At 41.1% G+C, this 23,599-nt stretch overlaps 1 protein-coding gene across 6 annotated transcripts in view; it reads left to right on the top strand.

The window, feature by feature from the left end:
* Positions 1–19,816: 19,816 nt before the first annotated feature.
* tcf12 (transcription factor 12) overlaps positions 19,817–23,599 on the top strand; it is a 79,127-nt gene continuing 75,344 nt past the window's right edge. For 5 of the 6 annotated variants that reach the window (XM_061743736.1, XM_061743719.1, XM_061743703.1 and 2 more), the window contains exons 1-3: positions 19,817–19,988; positions 21,004–21,092; positions 22,032–22,104. In XM_061743736.1, the coding sequence (XP_061599720.1) occupies positions 21,021–21,092; positions 22,032–22,104 (145 nt within the window). In that variant the 5' untranslated portion in view covers positions 19,817–19,988; positions 21,004–21,020. The remainder of the gene's footprint in view (positions 19,989–21,003; positions 21,093–22,031; positions 22,105–23,599) is intronic. The other variant, XM_061743728.1, reaches the window with a different exon arrangement.

Raw genomic sequence — 23,599 nt, 5'->3', positions numbered from 1 at the left:
TCCCGTTCTCTCTCGCGAGGTTTCCCGACTGGCATGACACCACCATCATGGCTCCCCAGTGTGTTGGAGTTATTTAATAGATCCATGGTTGGAGCCATTAATAGTTTTTCCAGTAGTGCCGATGGGTAAGGGAAAATGTTGCCACCCGTCCCTTGAAATACGGAATTGTTCCGTAATAATGTTTTTAAAAAGAGGCTCAAGACCCATCTTTTTAATCAGGCTTTTAACTGACTCATTTAACTCTTTTAAATTTCTTATGCTCACCCTTATTTTTATTGGATCTTACTGCTCTGTTTTATATTTAGTTTATCCTTTTCTTTTTATCATATTTTCTTTTTTTTTAATCTCAATGTTTTATCTAAATATTTCAGTCGTTATTTATGGTCTATTTTATACATCTTACTGTCTTATTCTTTTAGTTTTTAACGTCTTGCTTTCTAGACATACTTTTAGGATTTGATGTTATGTTATACTTTTTTAAACTCCTTTAGTGTATTTTATCCTGCTTTCTTGTAGCTTTTAGCTCCAGTGTTTCCTCATGGGGAGCCTCCATGCTGGGAGTGACTCTGGCCTGCAGGGTGTCGTCCTGGGGGTGGTTCTAACCTGGATGGTTGTGGAGCTCTGCACCACGGCTTCACCGCTGTGGTGTGGACTCCTCTTTCCATCCGGGCCGGGATGGTCTCTGTGGGGCCCCCCCCCCCCTTGTAGCTGCGGGCTATGAGACCTCCTTGCGTGAATAAGTTTTATGTTTGTTTTTTTGTTAAGCACTTTGTGTTGCATTATTTGTATGAGAAGTGCTATATAAATAAAGTTTGATTTGATTTGATTTGAATTGTGAATTAAAAGTTGCGTTCCGTATTGAACCAATACAGACACATATTATGCTCTTATTTATTTATGTCATAATATACAGGTGAAGGTCGGAAAATTTGAATATATTGCAAAACTTCATTCGTAGTAAATCCAACTTAAGGTGAAACAAATATATTGTTTTCCCACTACATGCAAGGTGAGATATTTCAAGCCTTTATTTGTTATAATTTTAGTGATTATGGCTCACAGTTTATGAAAACCCCAAATAAAAAAATCTAAAAAAATTAGAATATATTATGAAATCAATAAACAATTCAATCATAAAATTATAACAAATAAAGGCTTAACATATTGTAACGAGTGACAGACCAGGCAGAGACGGCTCGTAGTTTCTTGCCAGTTTATTACCGAGCAGGAAAAACCAACAAGGTTCTCAGACAAAACCCAATGGCAGACAGACTCTCTCACGTCTAACGTCTCCGGAAGAACTTCAAACAACACCTTAAAACAGGGGTAGGCAATTCCGGTCCTCGAGGGCCGGTGTCCTGCATGTTTTAGATGTTACCCTGCTTCAGCACACCGTGATAAAAGTACCTGTGTCATTAACAGAATTGTGCAGCCCTGGATGACAAGCTGATGACGATGATTAATTAGAATCAGGTGTGTTAAAGCAGGGAAACATCTAAAACATGCAGGACACCGGCCCTCGAGGACCGGAATTGCCTACCCCTGCCTTAAAAGAACAACAGAAGAAGAAAACCCGGGGTTCTGAACCCCCCCCCACACCCCCTCTGCCCACCACCGGCACGCACCATTCATGACATCCCGTGCATTCCGGTGACAGGCAGAGAGGGTCGCTACAATATCTTGCTTTGCCTGTAATGAGACTATGTAATATACATTGTGGCAGGGTGGAAGAGCAGCCACTCAGCTGATTGGGCACAGGTGTGCCCAATCAACCTCTCCACCCTGCCTGGATACATAAGAAGTGGCTGCACACCAGCAAGAGGGCTCTGCTGAAGGTTCTGCTGGTGCACGTGTGTCTGGGGGGAATAAAGAATAAAGGATTTCCTGCACTACACAGGTCCTCTGTCCTGTTGGGTGACCCCCGTAGCACTAGCCCTTGCTACATACATGTATTAGTTTCACCTTATAAGTTGAATTATTGAAATAAATTAACTTTTACACCATATTCTTCACCTGTAGGCTATATTCTACATCTTGGCTGATGTGGACATACATAGCATAGGAGACTATTTCAGTTGCTAGTATGGTTGGCTGTCTGTACAGTCATGCAAGTTCAATGCTATTAAAGCACTTTAAACTTTAAATCAAAGCGTTTTGTTTTTTCATATAAAATAAATACATATATCTATGCATATTAGAAGTTTTGGGGATGTCCCTTTTTTTTGGCGCCTGCGCTGCTGAAATCGGGGTGTCCCTTATTTCTATTTCTGAAAGGTGGCAACCCTAGGGTTGCCAACTCCCTGAAAAATAAGTGACACCTCATCGGCAGGGCCGGCCAACTCCATTCTGTAATAGTGCACATTTTAAGTGCAATAACAAAAGTGCAAACAGAAAGTCTGTAGAAAACTTGTAAACATATTTCCCCAAAGGCCATGACTGTAGGCGAAAGTTGTAGTAAAATAGAAAAAAAAAATCACTTATGAACTCAACAGCTCAATGCCATTTTATGATTTTTTTTTTTGACTCACAGTAATACGGGACAAAGTGCATCCCTTTTCAGCTCAATACGGGATGCGTACTTTAGTTTATAAATACGGGACGATTGCGTTTTTCAAGGGACGGTTGGAAACCCAAATCGGCACCCTTTCCACTGCTGCTCACTCCAACCTGTGCAATTTGGGGGTAATATTTGACCAATCACTTGATTCCCATATTAAACAGTTGACCAGAACTTGCTTTTTTTCACTTACGTAACATCAGCAAACTGAGATCCATAGTTTCCGCCACTGAAATTGAAATGGTCAGTTTGTTCTGGGCTCTGCTCTGGAGTGTCTGGAGGAGTAGTTAAGCTTTTCAGTGCATCTCTCCTTTCCTTGCTTCTTTGGTATGCTGCTCTCCACTTCTTCCTCTTCTGACGCTGTTCTCTTTTACTCAAATCTTTGATCCCTTTGCATTTCCCTGACTCTACTCTTTTTCTCCATCTCTCACGGTCACTCTGCAGGTATGCCTCCCTTTTCTCAGGATCAGCTTTTAGACGTGCACGATACTGCCTCTGCCTTTCTGCTGCTGTTTTTGGAGCCATCATGGACTTCTGCAGATGTTTAAATGGTTACAATAAATCAAACATTATTTCAGAGAAATGTACCTAAGACTGATCGGTAAGAACTAAGCAAAACTGTCTTGAAATGAATTAAATATATTTCCCGATAAAGGTATTTATCAGTATATTTGTAAATATAAAACAGCACGCACGCACGCACGCACGCACGCACGCACGCACGCACGCACGCACGCACGCACGCACGCACGCACGCACGCACGCACGCACTGCTCTAAAACATGTTACAATCCATTTTGCCCAAACTGGAAGTAGAATTGTGTAATGTGATTCTACTTCTGGTTTCCACCAAAATAAATATCAACTTGATTAGAGCATTCATTTCTGAGTCTGTCCAAAAAAAGTAAGTCTCTAGTCTAGGCCATTCCAGACAGAAGTTAAGACCGTTTAAACACATATGCTCCTCTCTGTCACATTCTCTCAACTCCGTCACATTTAAACACGTAACGGAGTTGAGTGTGACGGAGTTGGATTTTTTTCCTCAAGATGGCCGCTGCTCCCCACGTGGTGGGTAACAAAAGAGCACATGGCATGCATGAAATTAACGTATAATATATACTTACAATGACAAATATACATTTGAAAAACAATACCTCTATCTTTTTTTCATGTAACTGAGTTGAGTTGTTATGATTGACGACCACAGTATCACAGTATAGATCACTAAAAAGGTTATGAAAGAGCACACTTACCTTTGTTTGAAATCTGTTGTCTGAAGACTTATGATGCAACTTCCTGTTTATGACATGGACTGGTCCATTTTTCGGGGAAGGGGAGGGGGGTAATGGTTTGTGGGACGGAGTTGAGCGGATACTAGGGGACGGGACTAAATACTGTAATTTTACTGAAAAATCATAAATATATTTTGAACAAAAATAGTACAAACAAAAAAGCACAGACAGATGCACATTTTGATATGGTCATTTATGTTCTTTATCTCCATTTTATTTTCCATATCACAAGTACACTTTCATGGAAGGCTATGGGGGACATGAAAAAATAGGTGGTGTCAGCTGGAAAAAAGGCACATAATTTCTGATAGAAATGTAGTATTTATATATGTTTCATACTGTATTAAAGGGGACATCTTTGTGCATAAGGAGAGATGTTAAACATAGATTTTGGTTAAAGATTGGATAAAATACACTTATAAACATCAGTGGGACAGGAAATGTACCGGTTTGGAAGAATGACCCACATGCTTTCATTTCATCCCGGATTGACTACTGAAATGCACTTTTCACTGCACTCAGTTCTTCTGCTCTGGATCACCTACAGTTAGTCCAAAATGCTGCCGCAAGACTACTCACCAGGTCAAATAGACGGTCACACATCACCCCCATACTTAAATCTCTCCACTGGCTCCTGGTTTCATTTAGAATACAGTTTAAAATCCTCACCCTCACCCACAGAGCACTGCATGGTCAGGCTCCCCCTTAAATAACTGACCTACTGGAACTGTATTCACCAGCTCGTCCACTCAGATCAAATATGCAGAACTTACGGGCTGTCCCTCGCACCCGCCTTAAGACTTGGGGTGACCGAGCTTTCAAGGTTATGGCCGCTAAATTTTGGAATGCTCTGCATGCACCTATTAGATCTATTGAGTCTTTGATCTCTTTTAAAAGCCAACTAAAAACCTACCCTTTTAAACAGGCTTTTATGTAAACTGCTGTAGGAGTTTGGGAACAAAAGAGCTGAAGAACACTTTTGTGGACGAAGAAAAAACTTGAGTTGTTTATTTCCGTCTATCCTTTCAACTGCCCGTAACCAACAGTAACAGAACACTAACAGAAAAGTCATCATCATCGTTAATAACGGCTAGATTCTTGCGAGGACGGATTTGCTGAACACATGAAAAGAAATCCAAACTCATTAATTGTTTTGTTTTCCAGCCATTCTGATGGGCAGTGGATATAAGAAGTAAACCGACCCTTGTGAAAGTGCAGGTTTTTAAAAATGTACAAACACAAATAAAAATATCTAACGCTAGTAGTAATCAAACCGAAAAATTAAAAACATATTTATATTGGGAATATAAAAAAAATTACAACTACCTTTTGCCTTTGTTAAAGCATCAGGTCTGTGTGTGGAGTTTCTATTGACTTCAAGCATCTAGACTCTGGAATTTTATTCTAGTTTTCCTGCTTAATACCAAGTTTCTCCAAATTGCAGGAGGATCTCCAGTGTGACTATTTTTAGGTCATTCCTCTGGTTTTTAATGGGACTGAGGTCTGGGCTCTGACCAACACTTTGATTTTCCTTTTTCTGAAGCCATATCTTGGTGGATTTTGAGGAGTGCTTCTGGTCAGTGTTATGATGGAGTGTGGGGATGTGAAATGTTCAGTGTTTTGATAGAGGACACAAGGTTTGCACCAAAATACATTGGTATTTGGAGCTGTTCATTTTCCTATATATCTTGACAAATGCCCCCTGCCCAGCTGAAGAGCAGAAGCCCCACAGCATAATGCTAGCCCCACCATGCTTTACTGTTGGTATGGTGTTCCTTTGTTTTGGCTTTGCATCAAATACACCTTTACGATACACCTAAAGACCAAAAAAGTTCAGCTTTTGTCTTGTCAGCCTATAACATATTTTCCCTTATGTTTTGAGGTGACTGAATGAATTTGTTGACATAATTCAGACTGGCTTATATTTTTTATTTATTTATTTTTGTTAGAAATGGCTGCAGTTTTGCCACCCTACCCCACAACCCAGACTTGAGCACAATACAGGTAATGGACATGCAAGGACTACCTGCCAGAAATGTCTCTGTGGTGCCATTTTTCACCATTTATTGATGCTGGTTTATACAGTGAGGGAGCACGGTGGCTTAGAGGTTAGCACTGTTGCCTCACAACAAGAAGGTTCCTGGATGGACTCCCAGGCCCGGCAGGAATTTTTTGGGTTGGCTGGCTGGGCTCCCTCCGGGTACCCCGACTTCCTCCCAAAGTCCAAAAACATGCACCCTAGGCTAAATTACCTATAGGTGTGAGTGTGAGTGTATCTGGTTGTCTGTCTGTATATGTGGCCCTGCGATAGACTGGCAACCTGTCCAGGTCGGACCCCTGCCATCTCGCCTGTAATGAGCTGAGATAGGCTCCCCGGTGACCCTGCAAAGGATAAAAACAGGTATAGAGAATTGATGGATTCGACAGTGGTCCATTATACATTCAGTGTCTTCATTATTGTTTATATCTCTTTGCTGATTTGTACTTTACCACAATTAAGTCTAGCAGTTTCTTTGTCAACTATTTGTGGCCCATCGCACTCAGTAGAATGCAGGCCCTAAATGTTCTTTTAAACTTAATTAAATATAACATCCACTATAAAACAAACCATACAGGAGATCCTTCGTGCCCAGATAGGGCTATATAGAGACAAACAATCAAGCATGCACACACTCACACCTAAAACCAATTCCAAATTCCTTATGAAGCTAGTATTCATGTCATTAGACTCAGAGAAATAGCTCAATTAGCTGGAGTACCTCAAGAGGTCTCATATAGGGAGAACATTCAACCTATTTTTCCTTCTTCAGGGGTTGCTACAGTAGAAAATGTATTTTCATTTTCGTCCTCTGCATGTTCCTCTGTTACACCAACCTATTCCACGACATTCAGAAATCTCCTCTCCAGTCTTCCCCTTTTTTTTCTGCATGGAAGCCTCGTCTCCAGCATCCTGCTAATAATGTATTTACTCTCACTCCTCTTTATGCGTCTTGACCATCTCCATCTAATCTGTCTTACTTTATCTCCAAGACATCTACATCTTGCTGTTCGTTTGATATGCTTGTTCAGCCACTGTTTTATGCATAAAATTGCAAACCGATCAAAGATCAAATTATTATGACATGGCAAGGCAAGTTTATTTGTGTAACACAAGTCAACAACAAGGTGATTCAAAGTGATTGCAGAGACATTAAAACAAAAAAATTAAAAGTATGATGAACATTTTGACAAAAAGGAAAATGAAAAAAGAGCAAGAGATTAAATCTGTTGGTAGTTAAAATATGATCAAGTTTAGAATCCCAAGCTTAAAAGTATCAGTGCAGATTTGGAAACATCATTAAAATGCAGTTGAGAACAGGTGTGTTTTCAACCTGGATTTAAATAATCAGAGTGTTTCAGTTGATCTGAGGATTTCTGGGGGTTTGTTCCAGACATGTGGAGCATAGAATCTGAAGGCAGCTTTTCCATGTCTGGTTCTGACTCTGGGAACTGATTAAAAAAAAAAAAAATCCTGATGACCTGAGGGGTCTGGAAGGTTCGTACTCAAAGTAAAACTCAACCAAACCCTGAACTGCTGTCAACTTTCAGTCTACACTATGCAATAAAATGATCTGTTTCTTTCAAGTGTAATACTCCAAGTGCAATATCCCCGTTGTAGTATGTATATATGTTTATGTGTACGTGTACATTTGATGTTTTTGCAGTATTTTTTTCTCAATTGTTTTGCACTAGTTTTTTTATGAGAGCTGCTATATTTGTAAAAATGTCATTGTGCTTCTGATGGGACAATAAAATAATTCTAATTCTGATTCTGATACTGGGTCAGGAGGTCACTGATGTATTTTGGACCTAGACCATTCAGAGCCTTATAGACCAGCATCAGAACTTTAAAGTCCTCTGACGGAAAGGCAGCAGTTCTGAATGAGCTGCAGTTGTCTGAGTTTTGTAGGTTCACCTGTAAAGATGCTGTTACAATAATCAAGCTACTACAGATGAATGCATGGACACATTTTTCCAGGTCCTGACATCAGATATTTTATCCTTGATATATTCTTGAGGTGAAAGTAGGCTGAATTTGTTATTGCCTTAATGTGTTTTTCCAAATTTAGATCTAAGTCCATCACTACACCCTGATTTCTGACCTGGTTGGTTGTTTTTTTTGTTTTTTTTAATATATTTTTTATCCCTGATTTTTTCCCATTTCATCACCCAGTGCTCCTACCTAAGTGACAGTCCTGGCATTGCCATCCTCTGCCAACCCCGGGAGGGCCCTGCACTGAGCTCAGGTTGGTTGGTTGTTTTTAAGTGTATAGATAGAAGCTCTGTGGTGACATGTAATTGTTTCTCTTTTGGCCCCAAAAACAATTACCCCGGTTTTTGTTCAGCTGGAGAAAGTTCAGGCACATCCAGTCATTAATCTCCTCAATGTATTTACCAAGAGTCTGTACAGGGCCTCAGTCTCCTGGTGACATTGTAATATACATCTGCATAGCTATGGTATCTACATCCCCTCTTATATACACTTTATATATACATAGCTGTACTACTCAATCCTTATGAGATCAAAATCGAGCAAATTTGAGTTGCAATCTTAAACCAATCACTGACTATGAGGTATTTTCCCATCATACCCAGAGTTATTACTCCTTCAGTTATTGAGGTTTAAAACTGACCACAACTGTTCAAAGTATTTGATTAGGACTGAACCCATTTCCACCGCAATTGATGCAGTTCGTCTGAAGTCAGTACATCAGTAAGTCACTTCACGGTTAACACAGAAAATTCTTTAGAAATCCCCCGAGTTGTGCCTTTTAATTCCCCTGTGAAAGTCTCGATTTCTTAGTGACTCTTACTCATAAGGATACTTCATTAAAAAGTTCAGCTCCCCCGTCTTTTATCATGCATGAACATTCTCCCGACCACGACAACCATCACCAAACCAGAGAGACTTGAACTCACAATGTTGGTTGCAAGCACGAACAACACAATATTAATTGCCAATAAAACTGTACCGGTATGTATGTTTTTTTCAAAGTCTGCAAATAGAGATCCAGAGATCAAGTATTTAGGCATAGTAATAGATTCACAACTCACATTTAAAACACAAGTTAAAAAAGTTGTGAATAGAATTAAATTTAATATGGCAAATTTTAAACGCATTAGGAATAATCTAACAACTGAGGCTGCAAAATTATACATCAACGCCAAGATTCTCTGGCACATGAACTACTGTCTTACCAGCTGGTCGCAGACAGGTAGGACTCTATTACAATCAGTGGAAAAACTCTATAAGCAGGCTTTGAAAACATTGGATAAAAAGTCAAATTTATAACATCATTGTAATATTTTAACTAAATATGTTTTTTTAAACTGAGGAAATATGATTAAGTTTGCAGACATTTTACTTGTACCGGTATATAAAATCCTTCATGGTCTGGCCCCCCCTCCACTCAATGAGTTTATTAAACAAAATCAAAACTCATCTACCAGAGTTGCCACCAGAGGGGATTGTAAAACTGCACATAGAAAAAGTGCCTTTGGGCAGTCAGCCTTTTCCTATCGAGCAGCTCATACCTGGAACACTATACCCGTACAACTAAGGAACATCACATCTCTTTATTCCTTCTCTAAAAACACAAAACAGTGGTTACTTGATAATCAAACATGCTGTCATAATCTGGTATAGGGGTCAGGTTATTGTTTTCACTACCTGTTTGTGCTTATGTGCTTTTGTGTGAGCTCATTTTTTTGTGTGCTCTTGTTCTTCATTTATGTTGTTTGTCATTATTCGGAGTTATGTCATGGTTTTATTGTTTGTGCTCTGTGCTCTAGTGTTTTAGTGTGTTCTCCTTTAATGTTTTTTATATATGCCATCAACCTGGCAGGGACTGCAGATGTAAGTTAGCCTGTATGGCTAAATCTGGCACATTTACATGATGGACTCAAGTGCTCATGTTAATTAATGTGCCTTGTCCCTTTTTAAATAAATAATTGAAATGAAAATAAATAATGACGTTTAGGTTTTTTTTACGTGTACCGTAATTTCGCGACCATAAGGCGCCCTTTTTTTTTTTTTTTTTCTTTAAAATGTGCCGGTCGCCTTATGAAACGGTGCGCCATATCTATGCTTTGGGTGAAGCCCGGGGGAGTTGCGGACGTGAAGGAGACCATCCACAGACAAGGGGGAAGGGGGGGTGTGTGAAGCACCCGTGGTCTGCGGACGTGAATGACACCAGCCACAGACGTTAAAGGGGGAAGGTGGGGGGTGTGAAGCACCCATGGTATAAGCACACGTGCGTGTGTGTTCTGTGTTCTGCAGCGCGTGTGACGCGCACTGCTGCAGCCCGACTTCCAGGTTCCCAAAGCGGGATCAGATCAAATTCTCCTGGTTCCCACCCGCTTTAGGAGCAGGGATTTCAGGGGTCTGTCCCAGGTCGGACCAACTTCACCCTGCGAGATTTTCAGGCAAATCTGTCGGTTTGATCTCCGGTAACCAAGATGCAGAGGATGCGCTCAGGAGCCGCCAGGCTCCCGCCGCGGGTTTGCCGGGCCAGGGCGCACCATCCCCGGGGCAGATCCGGCCGAAATGCCGCTGGTCTTTCCCCGGGAGCCCCTGCTCCCATACAGGTGGGTGGCTTCGGTCCCAACCGGTCCGAACAGGTCACATTCCCGGTTAAAGCCGCTGTGACGCGCGCTGCTGCAACCCGACTTCCAGGTTCCCGAAGCTGGATCAGATCAAATTCTCCTGGTTCCCACCCGCTTTAGGAGCAGGGATTTCAGGGGTCTGTCCCAGGTCGGATAAACTTCACCCTGCGAGATTTTCAGGCAAATCTGTCGGTTTGATCTCCGGTAACCAAGATGCAGAGGATGCGCTCAGGAGCCGCCAGGCTCCCGCCGCGGGTTTGCCGGGCCAGGGCGCACCATCCCCGGGGCAGATCCGGCCGAAATGCCGCTGGTCTTTCCCCGGGAGCCCCTGCTCCCATACAGGTGGGTGGCTTCGGTCCCAGCCGGTCCGAACAGGTCACATTCCCGGTTAAAGCCGCTGTGACGTGCGCTGCTCCACCCCGCTGGGGAGAGACGGGCTCTGCGCGGTGGAGGATCCGCACAACGGGGTATGAAAAGTTTATTTACTGTTGTGCAGAAAGTGTCTGACACCGAGGAAATTCGGACTGGCGCAGCTGAATTAGTGGAGCTCTTTAATGCAGAAACAGAGGTTTTGCTCCTGCTCTATTTTTTAAATAAGCGCTTGTGTGCTTGTGTGTGCGTTCTGCATGTGTGTGCGTTCTGCAGCGGGTGTGTGTGTTTTCCGGCCGGCGTGTTTTGCGGCACGCGTGTGTGCAGCTCTGCTCTGTAGACTGCGCCTTTTGGGTCGGTGCGCCATATGTATGTTTTAAATCTAAAAATGACACACAAAAATGAGGGTGCGCCTTTCCACACGGTGCGCCGAATGGTCGCGAAAATACGGTATCTAAGACCAAGATGGTCCCCAGCAAAATCAACTGTGTCATTCAGTTATTCTGAAGCTAAATTGAGACTAAAGACTAAAATGTTCTGAGTATGTCAGCTTTTGCGTTTGCACTTTAAAATCATCTGTTTTGCACCTGTGTGCATTTTAGTTTCACACTTCAGTGTCTAAAGCAGAGCTGGGTTTTCATTTGAAGAAGTGGCTGTAAATCTCAGGACATGTCTGCCGTGCATTTCTGCCATGGCTCTGTATGTAAGTTCATTTTAACTCCGAAAACCCTGACCTTCACAGCAAAGAAGAAATGGCAGCTCAGCATCAGCAGGCGGCAAATGTGCAGAATCGGTTTTGCCACAGTGACAATCAAAAACACTATCAGATTCCCTGAAGGGAGGTATATTTCAATGTATTATTAGACATTAGACTTTGCTATATTTAGTCGTGGTGTCAGCTGTTGGTGTGGTTTTTTTGGTGTCTTTGAGGAATTCCTCTCGTGTCTGAAAACCAACCTCCAGAGTTTGCCACTGCCGTCTTTCTATCTTCCCCTTTAATTTCACCAAGTCCTCATGTCCTTTCACTTGATGGCTCCTTAAATGTTTAATAAATTATCTTGTCTTACATTTAGCAACATTTCTGCCACTTCTGGGAAACACGGACTTGGATAATGACAAGTCCAGCATAAAATAGCTACATAGTCCTAAAATAATGTTAATTCTACATAATACACTCCGTCTCCATCTGCCAATACAAAACAGGAGATTGCAAGGCCGTATTGCATATCTTGATGTGCTGGTGTTAGAGCAACAAAGAAGATTTAGGAGTCACTTTATAAACATTAAGTGGTATCAGTGCATGGGTAAAAGAAATACTCACAGCTATCTACAGTACATGATATGATGGAATTTGTAAGTATTTGAGCTGTCTGACTGACTGTGTAGTTCTCCTCTGCTCCTCAGCCTTTCTTTCTACTGCCGCTTGTGATACTTAGTTTTATCCATCCATCCATCCATCGTCCGCCTTTTATCCGTTCCCGGGTCGCGGGGGCAGCAGCCTCAGCAGAGATGCCCAGACTTCCTTCACCCCACACAATTCCTCCAGCGTTCCCAGGGCAGCCGAGAGACATAGTCTCTCCAGCGTGTCCTGGGTCTTCCCCGGGGTCTCCTCCCGGTGAGACATGCCTGGAACACCTCCCTAGGGAGGCGTCCAGGAGGATCCGGTACAGATGCCCAAGCCACCTCAGCTGACTCCTCTCAATGTGAAGGAGTAGCGGCTCGACTCCGAGCTCCTCCCGGGTGACCGAACTCCTCACCCTATCTCTAAGGGAGCGTCCAGCCACCCTGCGGAGGAAACTCATCTCGGCCGCTTGTATCCGCGATCTTGTCCTTTTGGTGACTACCCAAAGTTCATGACCATAGGTGAGGGTAGGGGCGTAGATTGACCGGTAAATCGAGAGCTTCGCCTTTCGACTCAGCTCCTTCTTCACCACGACGGTCCAGTACATCGACGGCATTACTGCGGACGCTGCACCGATCCGTCTGTCAATCTCCCGCTCCATCGTCCCTCACTCGTGAACAAGACCCTGAGATACTTGAACTCCTCCACCTGAGGCAGGACTTCTCCACCCACCCAGAGAAGGAACGCCACCCTTTCCTGGTGGAGAACCATGGCCTCGGTCTTGGAGGTGCTGATTCTCATCCCTGCCGCGTCGCACTTGCCCGCAAACTGCCCCAGCACATGCTGAAGGTCCCGGTCCGATGAAGCAAACAGGACAACGTCATCCGCAAAAAGCAGAGACGAAATCCTGAGGTTCCCAAACCGGATCCCCTCCGGCCCCTGGCTACGCCTAGAAATCCTGTCCATAAAAATTATGAACAGGACCGGTGACAAAGGGCAGCCCTGCCGGAGTCCAACATGCACCAGGAACAAGTCTGATCTACTGCCGGCAATGCGAACCAAACTCCTGCTCCGATCATACAGAGACCGGACAGCCCTTAATAGAGGGCCCCCGGACTCCATACTCACTGAGCGCCCTCCACAGAACGGCACGAGGGACACGGTCAAATGCCTTCTCCAGATCCACATGTAGACTGGTTGGGCAAATTCTCATGAACCCTCAAGCACCCTGCGGAGGGTGTAGAGCTGGTCCAGTGTTCCGCGACCGGGATGAGCTGGTCCAGTGTTCCGCGACCGGGATGAGCTGGTCCAGTGTTCCGCGACCGGGATGAGCTGGTCCAGTGTTCCGCGACCGGGATGAGCTGGTCCAGTGTTCCGCGACCGGGACTTAGTTTTATTTGAATGTTAAAAATAATGCAAAATGTGTTGGTGGTTCTGGGAATAAGTTTACTGAAGTTGATCGGACAGGCTCCATTCGAACATCTGGTTTAGATGGGAGTGGCAACCCCTTGTGATGCACAGACACACTGGTTCCTTCCCACAAAGTTCAGTCATAGACTTCATGACAGCTTGCTGTGCTTTAAAAGAGACGTACCCCCCTTTTCCCCCTCCCAAGTTAACACATTTTTTTAAGGTCCTAATGAAACGCTGTTTTACATGTTTTGGTCAAAATACCACAGAGATACACCTTACCAGTTCCTTTCCCAACCATCCCTTTACAGTTGTGTTCATAACATCCTATTGCCCTAATTATTTAACCTATCCTATAGGTTAAAATGGGCAGACTGGATAATTCTACCCCAATCACAGTCTGTGATGTAACAGAGCCCTGCAAATCTGAACAGCTCATGAAATTACTTAGCTTTAGATCCAGGCAGTGACAGGATTGTAGAGGTTTTTGAGTAAGATGTTACTTCACCATCCAAATACGTGCTCTTCAAATATATCTTTTGATATTATGTAACTGTTTAAGTTTTTTTGATCGCTCATATCTGCATTTCAGCTAGACTCCAGGCTGAATATGGACTTGAATAATTTGATACGTAGCACGCATGCTTAAATTAAGATTACGATCAGGATCTCCTGAGAAGTTAATTTGACTAACTGAAACAAGTTAAGTATTTGCATCACATTATGAGTAGATATCCTGTTTTCTCAAATATTTTATTTAAAGTTATGATGTATAAAAATGGGATGGGGGTCAAACACCAATAACGGCAGTTTTTGACACAAGGTAACCCACCACACATTCCTTCTCCTTTACCTTCTGTGAGATTTCCGTCTCAAACATGTTCCTGTCTCAGTCATAGTTTCAGTGCAGCCCTGCGTCTTCTTTCACCTGGTGCAACTCAACACCCACACGCAATAGCTTTCCAACTAAAACTCAACCTCTCAAATAGAAACCAGGTTCAGACTAATTTTTACCTTCAAGGTTATTATCATAAAAATCCACTTTGAAAATGTACTTCCAGAAATGTTTCGAATATATTCATTTAATTTAATTTAGAAAATGTTCCACCATATCCTTTTTTTTTTTAACCATTTCAGTCTTTTTGTTTTCTTTTTCACACCGGTGAGGCATGACTTATGCACAAGAGGGAGGGAGGGAACAGGGATGCACTGTGACAGGACAGTACAACGGCATGGTTATCATAGATTTTACAGAAAATCAACCCAAAGTTCTCCGTAAGTCCCCCATTGCTTTGCTTTTTTTTCTTGGAGTTTGCTTTCTTCCACTCCATAAAAACAGTGGTGCCTTAACGTCAGTGGCTCGTTGAAATTAATCTTCACAACATGAATGAGCTGATGACATTTTCTACACTTTACACATATGCATAGTTTCATTGTTAATGTGGCCACCATTTATTTTATGTATTATGTGATTTTAGACATCACTGTTCAAATGAAATCCTCAATTTGCCCTTTTTAACTCACACACGGATTTCTTGTTCTAATCAGAAAGGTGGGGACTCTAGTAATAAAGAAGGTTCTTGATCTTTTTTTTGAAAAATGAAAGAATGAAGCTAGGGGTAAGCGGAACTAAGTGTAAACTATTTACTGACCAGAAATAAGGAGAAAACAAACTTTAGTGGATCTTCTCAAAATCTTAAAGAAGATTCCATTACTCTGTATTGTTCAGGTGATGAGAACTTATGCTTTCAGTTATTTTTTATCTGGCGTTTCAATTGATATAAGATAAAATCAAGTTGGAAATACACAATGAGGAGGAGAAAACAAGTGAAGACATTTTTAAGCTCCGCAGATTTTAATTTATAAAATTCAAGTGCCCTGAAAAAGCTCTTGTGAGGGGTAAAACTACAGCCTCAAGAATTAATGGCTGCATCACACCCTCCCTAGAAAAAACTGCCAATAATAATATTTTGGTCATCTGATATAATATTATGACAATCCCTGCAATATTTACACATCTATCCATCTTTAACTAGGACATCATCTTTTATTTAATGATTTCTATTGTTGTGTTGTGTCAGGATTTTCATATGTATTGCATTGCAAAGTGGCCAGGGCACCCTCGAAAAAATATATATTTTTTTTTTACTTTATTGTCTGTATGCACATAATGGGTGACAATTGACAATTGAGACACAGGAAAACAAAAAAACAAAAACAAAACAAAAACAATAACGCAACCCGGGGAGTGGGTCATACGTGTCAAGCATAAAAATTAGTTAAATGAAAAGTAACTCGTTAAGGATCTTAGGGTAGGTAGTCACTAACTGGGGCCCATCAAAGTAGGTACTTTAAGCTGTAACTGGGCAGTCATAAATTCCATCTGGTATACAAGTTTTACCCTCTGCAGCCATTAAGCAATTGTAGGGGGGTCAGGTTTCATCCAGTTAACAGTACGGTAATCATTTTTCATGCAATGACTAATAGAAAAAAGAGATTTTAACCAGCACATTTCTTTCCCCCTAGTTAAATAAAGGTTAATAAAAACCAACAAAAAAATAACAACAATCAAGCAAACCCTGCAATGCCAATTAAGTCCGGGTAGCCATACAATATGTATCTTTAGAGAAGACAGGTCAGACTGCGATTTAATGAAACTAACAGTTTATGCAAAAAGCATCCACTAAAATGCTTCAGAATTTGAAATGCAGAGAAACGAAAGCGCAACAATGAAATGCAGATACGAGTTTTAAAATCTCCGCGCTGCATGGCTCTTTCCTCTCCTTAAAGGCTGATTTATGGTTCCGCGTTACACCAACGCAACCCACCCAATCATACCCCCCTCCCTACCACACACACTCCCTCGACTACCCAATATTTAACATGACATGAAAAAATTACAAAATGAATAAATTAAATTGCGTTAAGTAAAAACCGCAAAAAATAACAACGTTTTGGGAAATACATCTTACAAAAGCGAGGAATGCAACTTTACTACAGCGCGGAAGAAAAAGTAGTCCCCGCATTGACTGGATTGCGCTGAGGATGCTCTTAGGACCATTGAGAAAATAAGAAATAGGATGTGTTTCGGTGTGCTGTGTTGTCGTTGTTCTTCCCGTCCTCATACGACTGCAATGTCCGTCCTTATATTTCAACATTGCAAAGCTGCGCTGTTAAAAGTAAACCTTAATAAGCACGGTATTTATCCCAAACACACCTCAGATAACTCACGTGTTTTACGAGAGCGGTTCACTTGAAGCATCTGTGTTTATGAACGCGTTGATTTTTTTTTTCTGCGATTCTCAGTCTAATTTAAACGTGAATTTACATTACAGTGCGCACATGCTTTTCAAGGATAAAAATGACTGGCTAAACATAGCCTATGTGACACATGGATTACAAATTAAAGATGAGCCCCTAATTTTCATACATTATCTTGCAGCAAGTTTTAGTTTGGATACCTAATTCATATGGGTGTTGGTTTGAACTTTAGCAACTATTTAACCCTAAACGTGTGCCACACCGCAGCTGGGAGTAATAGTGTCTAATGTGAATTTAAAAAAAGTATATTTGTTTCAATATGGGTTATTGACAACTCGTTTGATCTCGTCCGCGTTAAAACTATCACTTTTCTTTAATTAGACTTTTTTTTTGTGATCAAATTTTTATTTCTTTTTTCCATTTTCTGAAAAAACAACATGGGGCATGTATATGATATTTTAACAAAAAACAAGTGAATAGATAAATGTAATAACAAAAAGCTTATACAAAAAAAAAAAGTAATGCCCATATTATTAAGTATAACAATGCAAAATTAACACATAAATTAAGGGCAAAAAATAAATAAATATATAAATAAATAAAAATAAAATCATAACCCCAGACATTACCCACCCACCCTCTGGATCCTATTGAACAAACTCCATTAAGCAGTTTTAATTTTTGCTTATTGAGGTAAAAGGGGGATTTTAGTTATACATATTTAAGCATAACTGGATAACATGAATGTTTCACATCAGTAAAGCGATACCTAAAAAACCTTAATCACATTTTACACACTTTAATTAGACATTAGATTTTTTTCAGCTGCTTTCAGACCTTCTCTTTCCGGGCAGTTGATTGGTTCTTATCGGTGTGGTGTGTTGTTGACGAGAGAAAACTATATTTTCAATAGTTTCTGCACAAATATTTAAAGATAATTCGGTAAAGTGTTTTTTTTAATCCCCACCCACTTCCACAGGCGTGTGAGCAACTTCCAGTATGAGCCCTACAAATTAAAAGCCCAATATTCATTTATGAAAAAGAAGCGCGAAGGAGAAAAAACCAAAAGGCCAATTATTTATTTATTATTTATTTTATTTTATTTTATTATTTTAGATTTTTGTTTTATGTAATTGCTGGTAAAAGTGGTCTCTCAGTGAACTGAAATAGAGACAAACAAACTTTGCTGTCAAGCGATGAAGGACCATAATGAAGGACAAAAAAACTAATTTTCTTTTACCATGTCACGGAAAACAGTAGCTGCCTGTCATAAATGCAGATTTTAAACTCAGCTCTAGAAATATAATAATGCTGACCCTTCTGAAAGGAAAAATTGAATTGACCTGACCTTATCTTACAGTTTCAGCAAATTAGACCCTGTACTTACAAACACTGAGCTAGGTTTCTGTTTTTAATCTACTCTACTGCCCTTTTTAACAACTTGTACTTTTTATTATTGTACCTCTTTTCTTATCATTTTATTTCATTTGATTTGTTATTTACTGTTTAATTGTGTCTTGCCGCTTTTAATGTTGATGTAAAGCACTTTGAATTACCTTGTGTTGAATTGTGATATACAAATAAACTTGCCTTCCCTTGCCTTGCTTTTAATTCTTGGGCAAACATTTTTGAGACATGTTTGAGAATAATTAATACTAGTACAAAACCAATTGCAGTGAACATATCATTTTAAAGCATCTCATGGTATCAGATCCTGCAGTAGTTTGCCTGTTTGGCAATCCAGCACTGCTATGAAATATTTTGTGTCGCAAGTTTTATTGGGCAACATACAGAAAAGCAGCTCCCTGAGAAAAAAAATAAGCCAGGACTTATAGATAAACTGTGTAGCAGTGTAATAAAATGCATGAAGTCTAAGGTTGCCAACTCCCTGAAAAATAAATAAGGGACACCTCATCGGCAGGGCCGGGCAACCTGATTGCCTTCACCCTTCCTGGCGTGATGAATTTCTTTAGCCCCTTTTTTTGTGAGTGAAACAATTTTTTAACTATTTGACTCGAACCTGAATTGAATTAGAAGCATATTTTTGAATGCCATGAACACATGGAAAAACAAATTATTATCCAGCAATTCCCATTAATACAAAATAACAAAATTAACTGAATAAAATAAGTATATTTCTTAAACAGAAACTTGTCCTGCTTAACTTAAAATTGTATAAATTAATATAAAACAATAGAAAGAAAGCAGAACATCCATTCTGTAATCGTGCACATTTTTAGTGCAATAACAAAAGTGCAAACAGAAAGTCTGTAGAAAACGTGTAAACATATTTGTGCCTCAAAGGCCATGACAGGCGACAGTTGTAGAAAAACAGGAAAAAAATAACTTATGAACTCAACAGCTCAATGCCATTTTCCTATTTTTTGACTCTCACAGTAATACGGGGCAAAGTGCGCCCGTTTTCAGCTCCATACGCGTACTTTAGTTTATAAATACGGGACGATTCCGTTTTTCAAGGGACAACCCCGAGTATTATGCCGCGTTCCATTTGTCCTCGGAAGTCGGAATTTCCCAGTTCCCAGTCGGAATTTTCAACTGGAACGCCCCTCAAAGTGGGATTTCCTACTGGGAAAGTGGGAGAAGCTTCACCACCCCCAAGTTACCATTCCAAGAAGGCTGCCATTCCCAGTTCCCAGTTCCGATTTCCGAGGTAAATGGAACGCGGCATAAGTATTGATAATAAAGCAGTCGTGCACCAGCGTGGTTCCCGCAGCATCTCCGCTGCGTGGGACCACTGAAGCCTGAATTATGGTTCTGCGTCAAATCGACTCAGTGCTTACGCCGTAGGCTACGCGGCGGTGAGCGACGCCGCGTACCCTACGGTTGGTTTAACGCGGAACCATAAATCAGCCTTGAGTCCCCCGAGCACGGCTCGGCGGAGGGATACACCAACCGCTGTCATCGTGGTGCTGAGGCTTCTGCAAAGCAAAAATGTCTGCCTAAGGGAAACTCGTAACTGATATATATACATATAGAGGATATTTCCAACACATATTACTGCTTAAACCTGCCTTTTTGCTCCGTGGAGGCGTCTTGTCGGAAAGTGACTCTTCACCAGATCACCCTAGTCGGGATTTGAGCCAGAAAACAGGTAAAATATCAGTGGGAGTTTTCCCACAAGCTTTCAGAGCCGCGACAGAAGTTGGAGTTGAGAGAAAACCATTGCGTTTTGTTTTCTGGGGGCTGTCACTTTGTATTCAAGAGCATTCATTTTACTTCGTTGTCTGTTTTAAGCCGGCTTGCAATTTATATTCCGGTCCTTTCAATGGCTTTACCTGTCTGTAAAGACTAAACCCGCAGCAGCTCGCTGGAGATTTTCATCCCATATGAAATAATGCGGCTAGTTAGCGAGCTAGCTCAGTAAGGTGAGATCTGAGAGCAGTCCTAGTCCTGTTTGGGGACAATTATACACAAAAATCACTGACATTGAGACAGCCATGGACGCATAAACGTGTGGCCGGTGTCTCTGGGTGTTGTTACAGAGTAATGCCGCGTTCCATTTACCTCGGAAATCGGAACTGGGAACTGGGAATGGCAGCCTTCTTGGAATGGTAACTCGGGGGTGGTGAAGCTTCTCCCACTTTCCCAGTAGGAAATCCCACTTCGAGAGGCGTTCCAGTTGAAAATTCCGACTTCCGAGGACAAATGGAACGCGGCATTATGCCGCGTTCCATTTGTCCTCGGAAGTCGGAAGTCGGAATTTCCCAACATGCGGCTCCAACAAGCTGAGGCATCTCAGTCTCACTCTCTTTATTAGCCACGAAAACACTCAAATCAATGCCTGAAACACTTTAGAAAAAAAATAAATCTTGCTTTTTGATTTGATTTTGATACTCACGAGTTGTCACTGTGTCGAAATGATGCCAACTTTATTTAGCAGCGATGGTGTTTTTCACTCCTGCATCCATAACAAATTCAGCAGACGCCGCTGCCTGCGAGATACAGCTTAAGCGTGATTTATGGTTCCGCGTTACACCGACGCAAAGCCTACGGAGTAGGGTTACGCGGCTACGCGCACTCTACGGCGTAGGCTCTGCGTTGGTGTAACGCGGAAACCATACATCAGCCTTTAGAAAAAGTGACCTGACGGACTGTGTTTTCTCCAGTTTTCAAGATCGCCAGGATGAACCCCCAGCAGCGGATTGCCGCTCTCGGAACAGACAAGGAATTAAGTGACCTGCTGGATTTTAGTGCGGTAGGATTCACTGTTTTTCGTTTCTTTTCTTTCCCACCCGATCTTTACCTGTTGGTGCCATTCAGATGTGTGGGGCCAAATTTAGTCGCTTCTTAAACCCCCCCCAAATAACCAACTAATTCTTATTAGTGTTCAGTGATATGATTTTACATGTAGTATTACATTGATCATGACGTTGATAGACAGTTAAAAGCAGTGTTTTTGTTCATTTTACGACTAGTGGCATGGATATTGTTAGAAAGTGTCTAAGGAAGGGGAGCCGGTAATTGAAATTAAACATAGGAAATTGTAAATAACAATCAAATACATGTTTGAAATACAGTATTTTTTTTCATTGTTCGGACTGAGTGGCTGATGAATCAGTTTCTCTTAGTGGAAATGTGTCCCTTTTACTGTCATATTTTTGCTGCAGACCCAACAACCTGCTTCTAAATTGCTGGACTCTCTCCTCTTATTTGATTGAAAACCCTAAATCTTCTTATAGCAAGCTAGTTTTGTGGTGTTTTGCTTTGCAGTTAAATCCATAATGTTAATGACAACAGAGCTCATCTTAATGCCATCAATGTTTTATTACAAGATCCTTGAAATGAACTGTTGGTGGCGCTAATTCTCCCCTCGGGTGGCTTTTTAAACAAAAGCTGTAAAAGGGAGGAAATGACAAAATAATATAATTTAAATAATGACATTCAAGCCTTGTAGGTGGTGTGGGAATAGTTCAGGAAATATAAGATTTCTGTTACTTTTTATACAGGTGAAGGGAAATGAGGTGAACAAAGAGGAAAAATGATTTTGATTTGCTCCAGTAAAGCAATCAGTGAATTTATAAGCTGTCCTTGATTTCTGAAAATCAAGATCAGGATAATTAATTTAATCAGTTGAATCACTGCCTTTTATGTAGCTGACTCTTGGGTTTAATTGTCCATGTTTGTTCCTTTTCAGATGTTCTCTCCACCTGTAGGTGGGGGAAAAAATAGGCCGACCACTCTTGGAAGCAGTCAGTTCAGCGCTTCAGGTAGGAACTGATCCCCCAAATCTGCTTCTTACAAACCCTCCATTATATGTGGTCTGTCTTTATTCCCGTTTGCATGATTTTTAAGCTTGCACATGTACACGAACACACACACTTACTTGGAAAAACACTTGTTTACAAACCTATGCCTTTGTTTGAATAGTTTCTGGGCTTATTTATAAATGGAAGCTGAAGGAAAAGTGTCTTCGTATTCAGTTTTAGACGTGACTCCTCTCCCTCCTCTGTGTGATGCCTGAGTGCGCTTTTCACATCTGGTGCTTGAAACCTGAGCTCTCCACCTGGAATTGTAGAGCAGCGCTGCAATAAGGATGTTGAACACAGCGTGATTTAGGCCACAGACATGTGTAAATGTTTTATTGATCTGATTACTATTGTGGTGTAGTGCTGTAAATGCTAATCAGGGTTTGTGTTACTATCAGATGAATAAATGATGCATAAATCGGACATGTTTAGGCTGTAATGATCAGGTGTTGTCAAACGCAGGAACTGTTCACAGAGGCAATTATTAAACAGGATTAGCTGTAAGGTGTGCAGGAGAAAAAGGGCTTTAATACGATTGAGTGGACTGTATTGTAGATGAATAATATGGTGAGACATTTTCATATTAAACTGTTCTTTATGCACATATTGCTAATTGACAGCCATTTAAAAGGCTAATTCAAACTAATTCCTTTTATTTTTTGTTTATATTTTCAGAATCTTAACTGGCTTAGTTAAGGTGTCTGTGGATTCTTTTGGTGCGATAACAAGAATTTAGATTTCCCTCTTCTGGATCGCTTTTTATAGCAATTAATGCCACAGGGCCTTAATCTGAAGCCTATCTATTGTCTGATGTGCCACTAGAGAAAGTCAACAATCAAGCATTATGTTTTCTGAAAGCACATCTTGTCTGCCTCCACAAAGCCTTGTTGTAGTCAGTTATCTGTGAAACCAAAGACGCACATTGAGTTGAAACAACAAAGAAACAAGAACAGAGCTGTCACACATGAACTGTGTAGCTGTGAGGATGACTTTTATAATACCTAATCATTCAACTGAGAAGGATGTTGTTTGTTGTATGCTTCAGTAAAACCAGCGAAAAAAGAAACAACAGTTTAGTGGCACTGGGAGTCTAAGTAAAGTCGCGTCTTTCTGTTGGCATTCTCAATTAGATTTGTCTTGACAGACAACAGATTAATATTGTAAGTGTTTTTTTATTACCTTGTTGATGAAATACTGGAAGCCCTTATTTACACAACGCTAATTACTGCACCCTTAAAATTTAAACTTAATCTCATTCAAGTGTTTTGACAGGTTGCCAGAGAAATGTGAGATTTATCGCAGGGATTTTTCCACTTTATTGCATCTGACAACACATTTATACCCAGGGAGTTGTTTCCTCACAGTGTATTTCTTAATCATGCACTGCGCTGTTTTACAAGCGAGGTTGCATGTAAAAGCACACTGATGATAAATCATGAAACGGTTCGTTATTAAA

This window comes from Cololabis saira, chromosome 2 (genome assembly GCF_033807715.1).
Source record: "Cololabis saira isolate AMF1-May2022 chromosome 2, fColSai1.1, whole genome shotgun sequence".
Classification (NCBI taxonomy): Eukaryota; Metazoa; Chordata; class Actinopteri; order Beloniformes; family Belonidae; genus Cololabis; species Cololabis saira.
The sequence above is the reverse complement of the archived record's forward strand: the minus strand, read 5'-3'. Positions and strand labels throughout refer to the sequence as shown.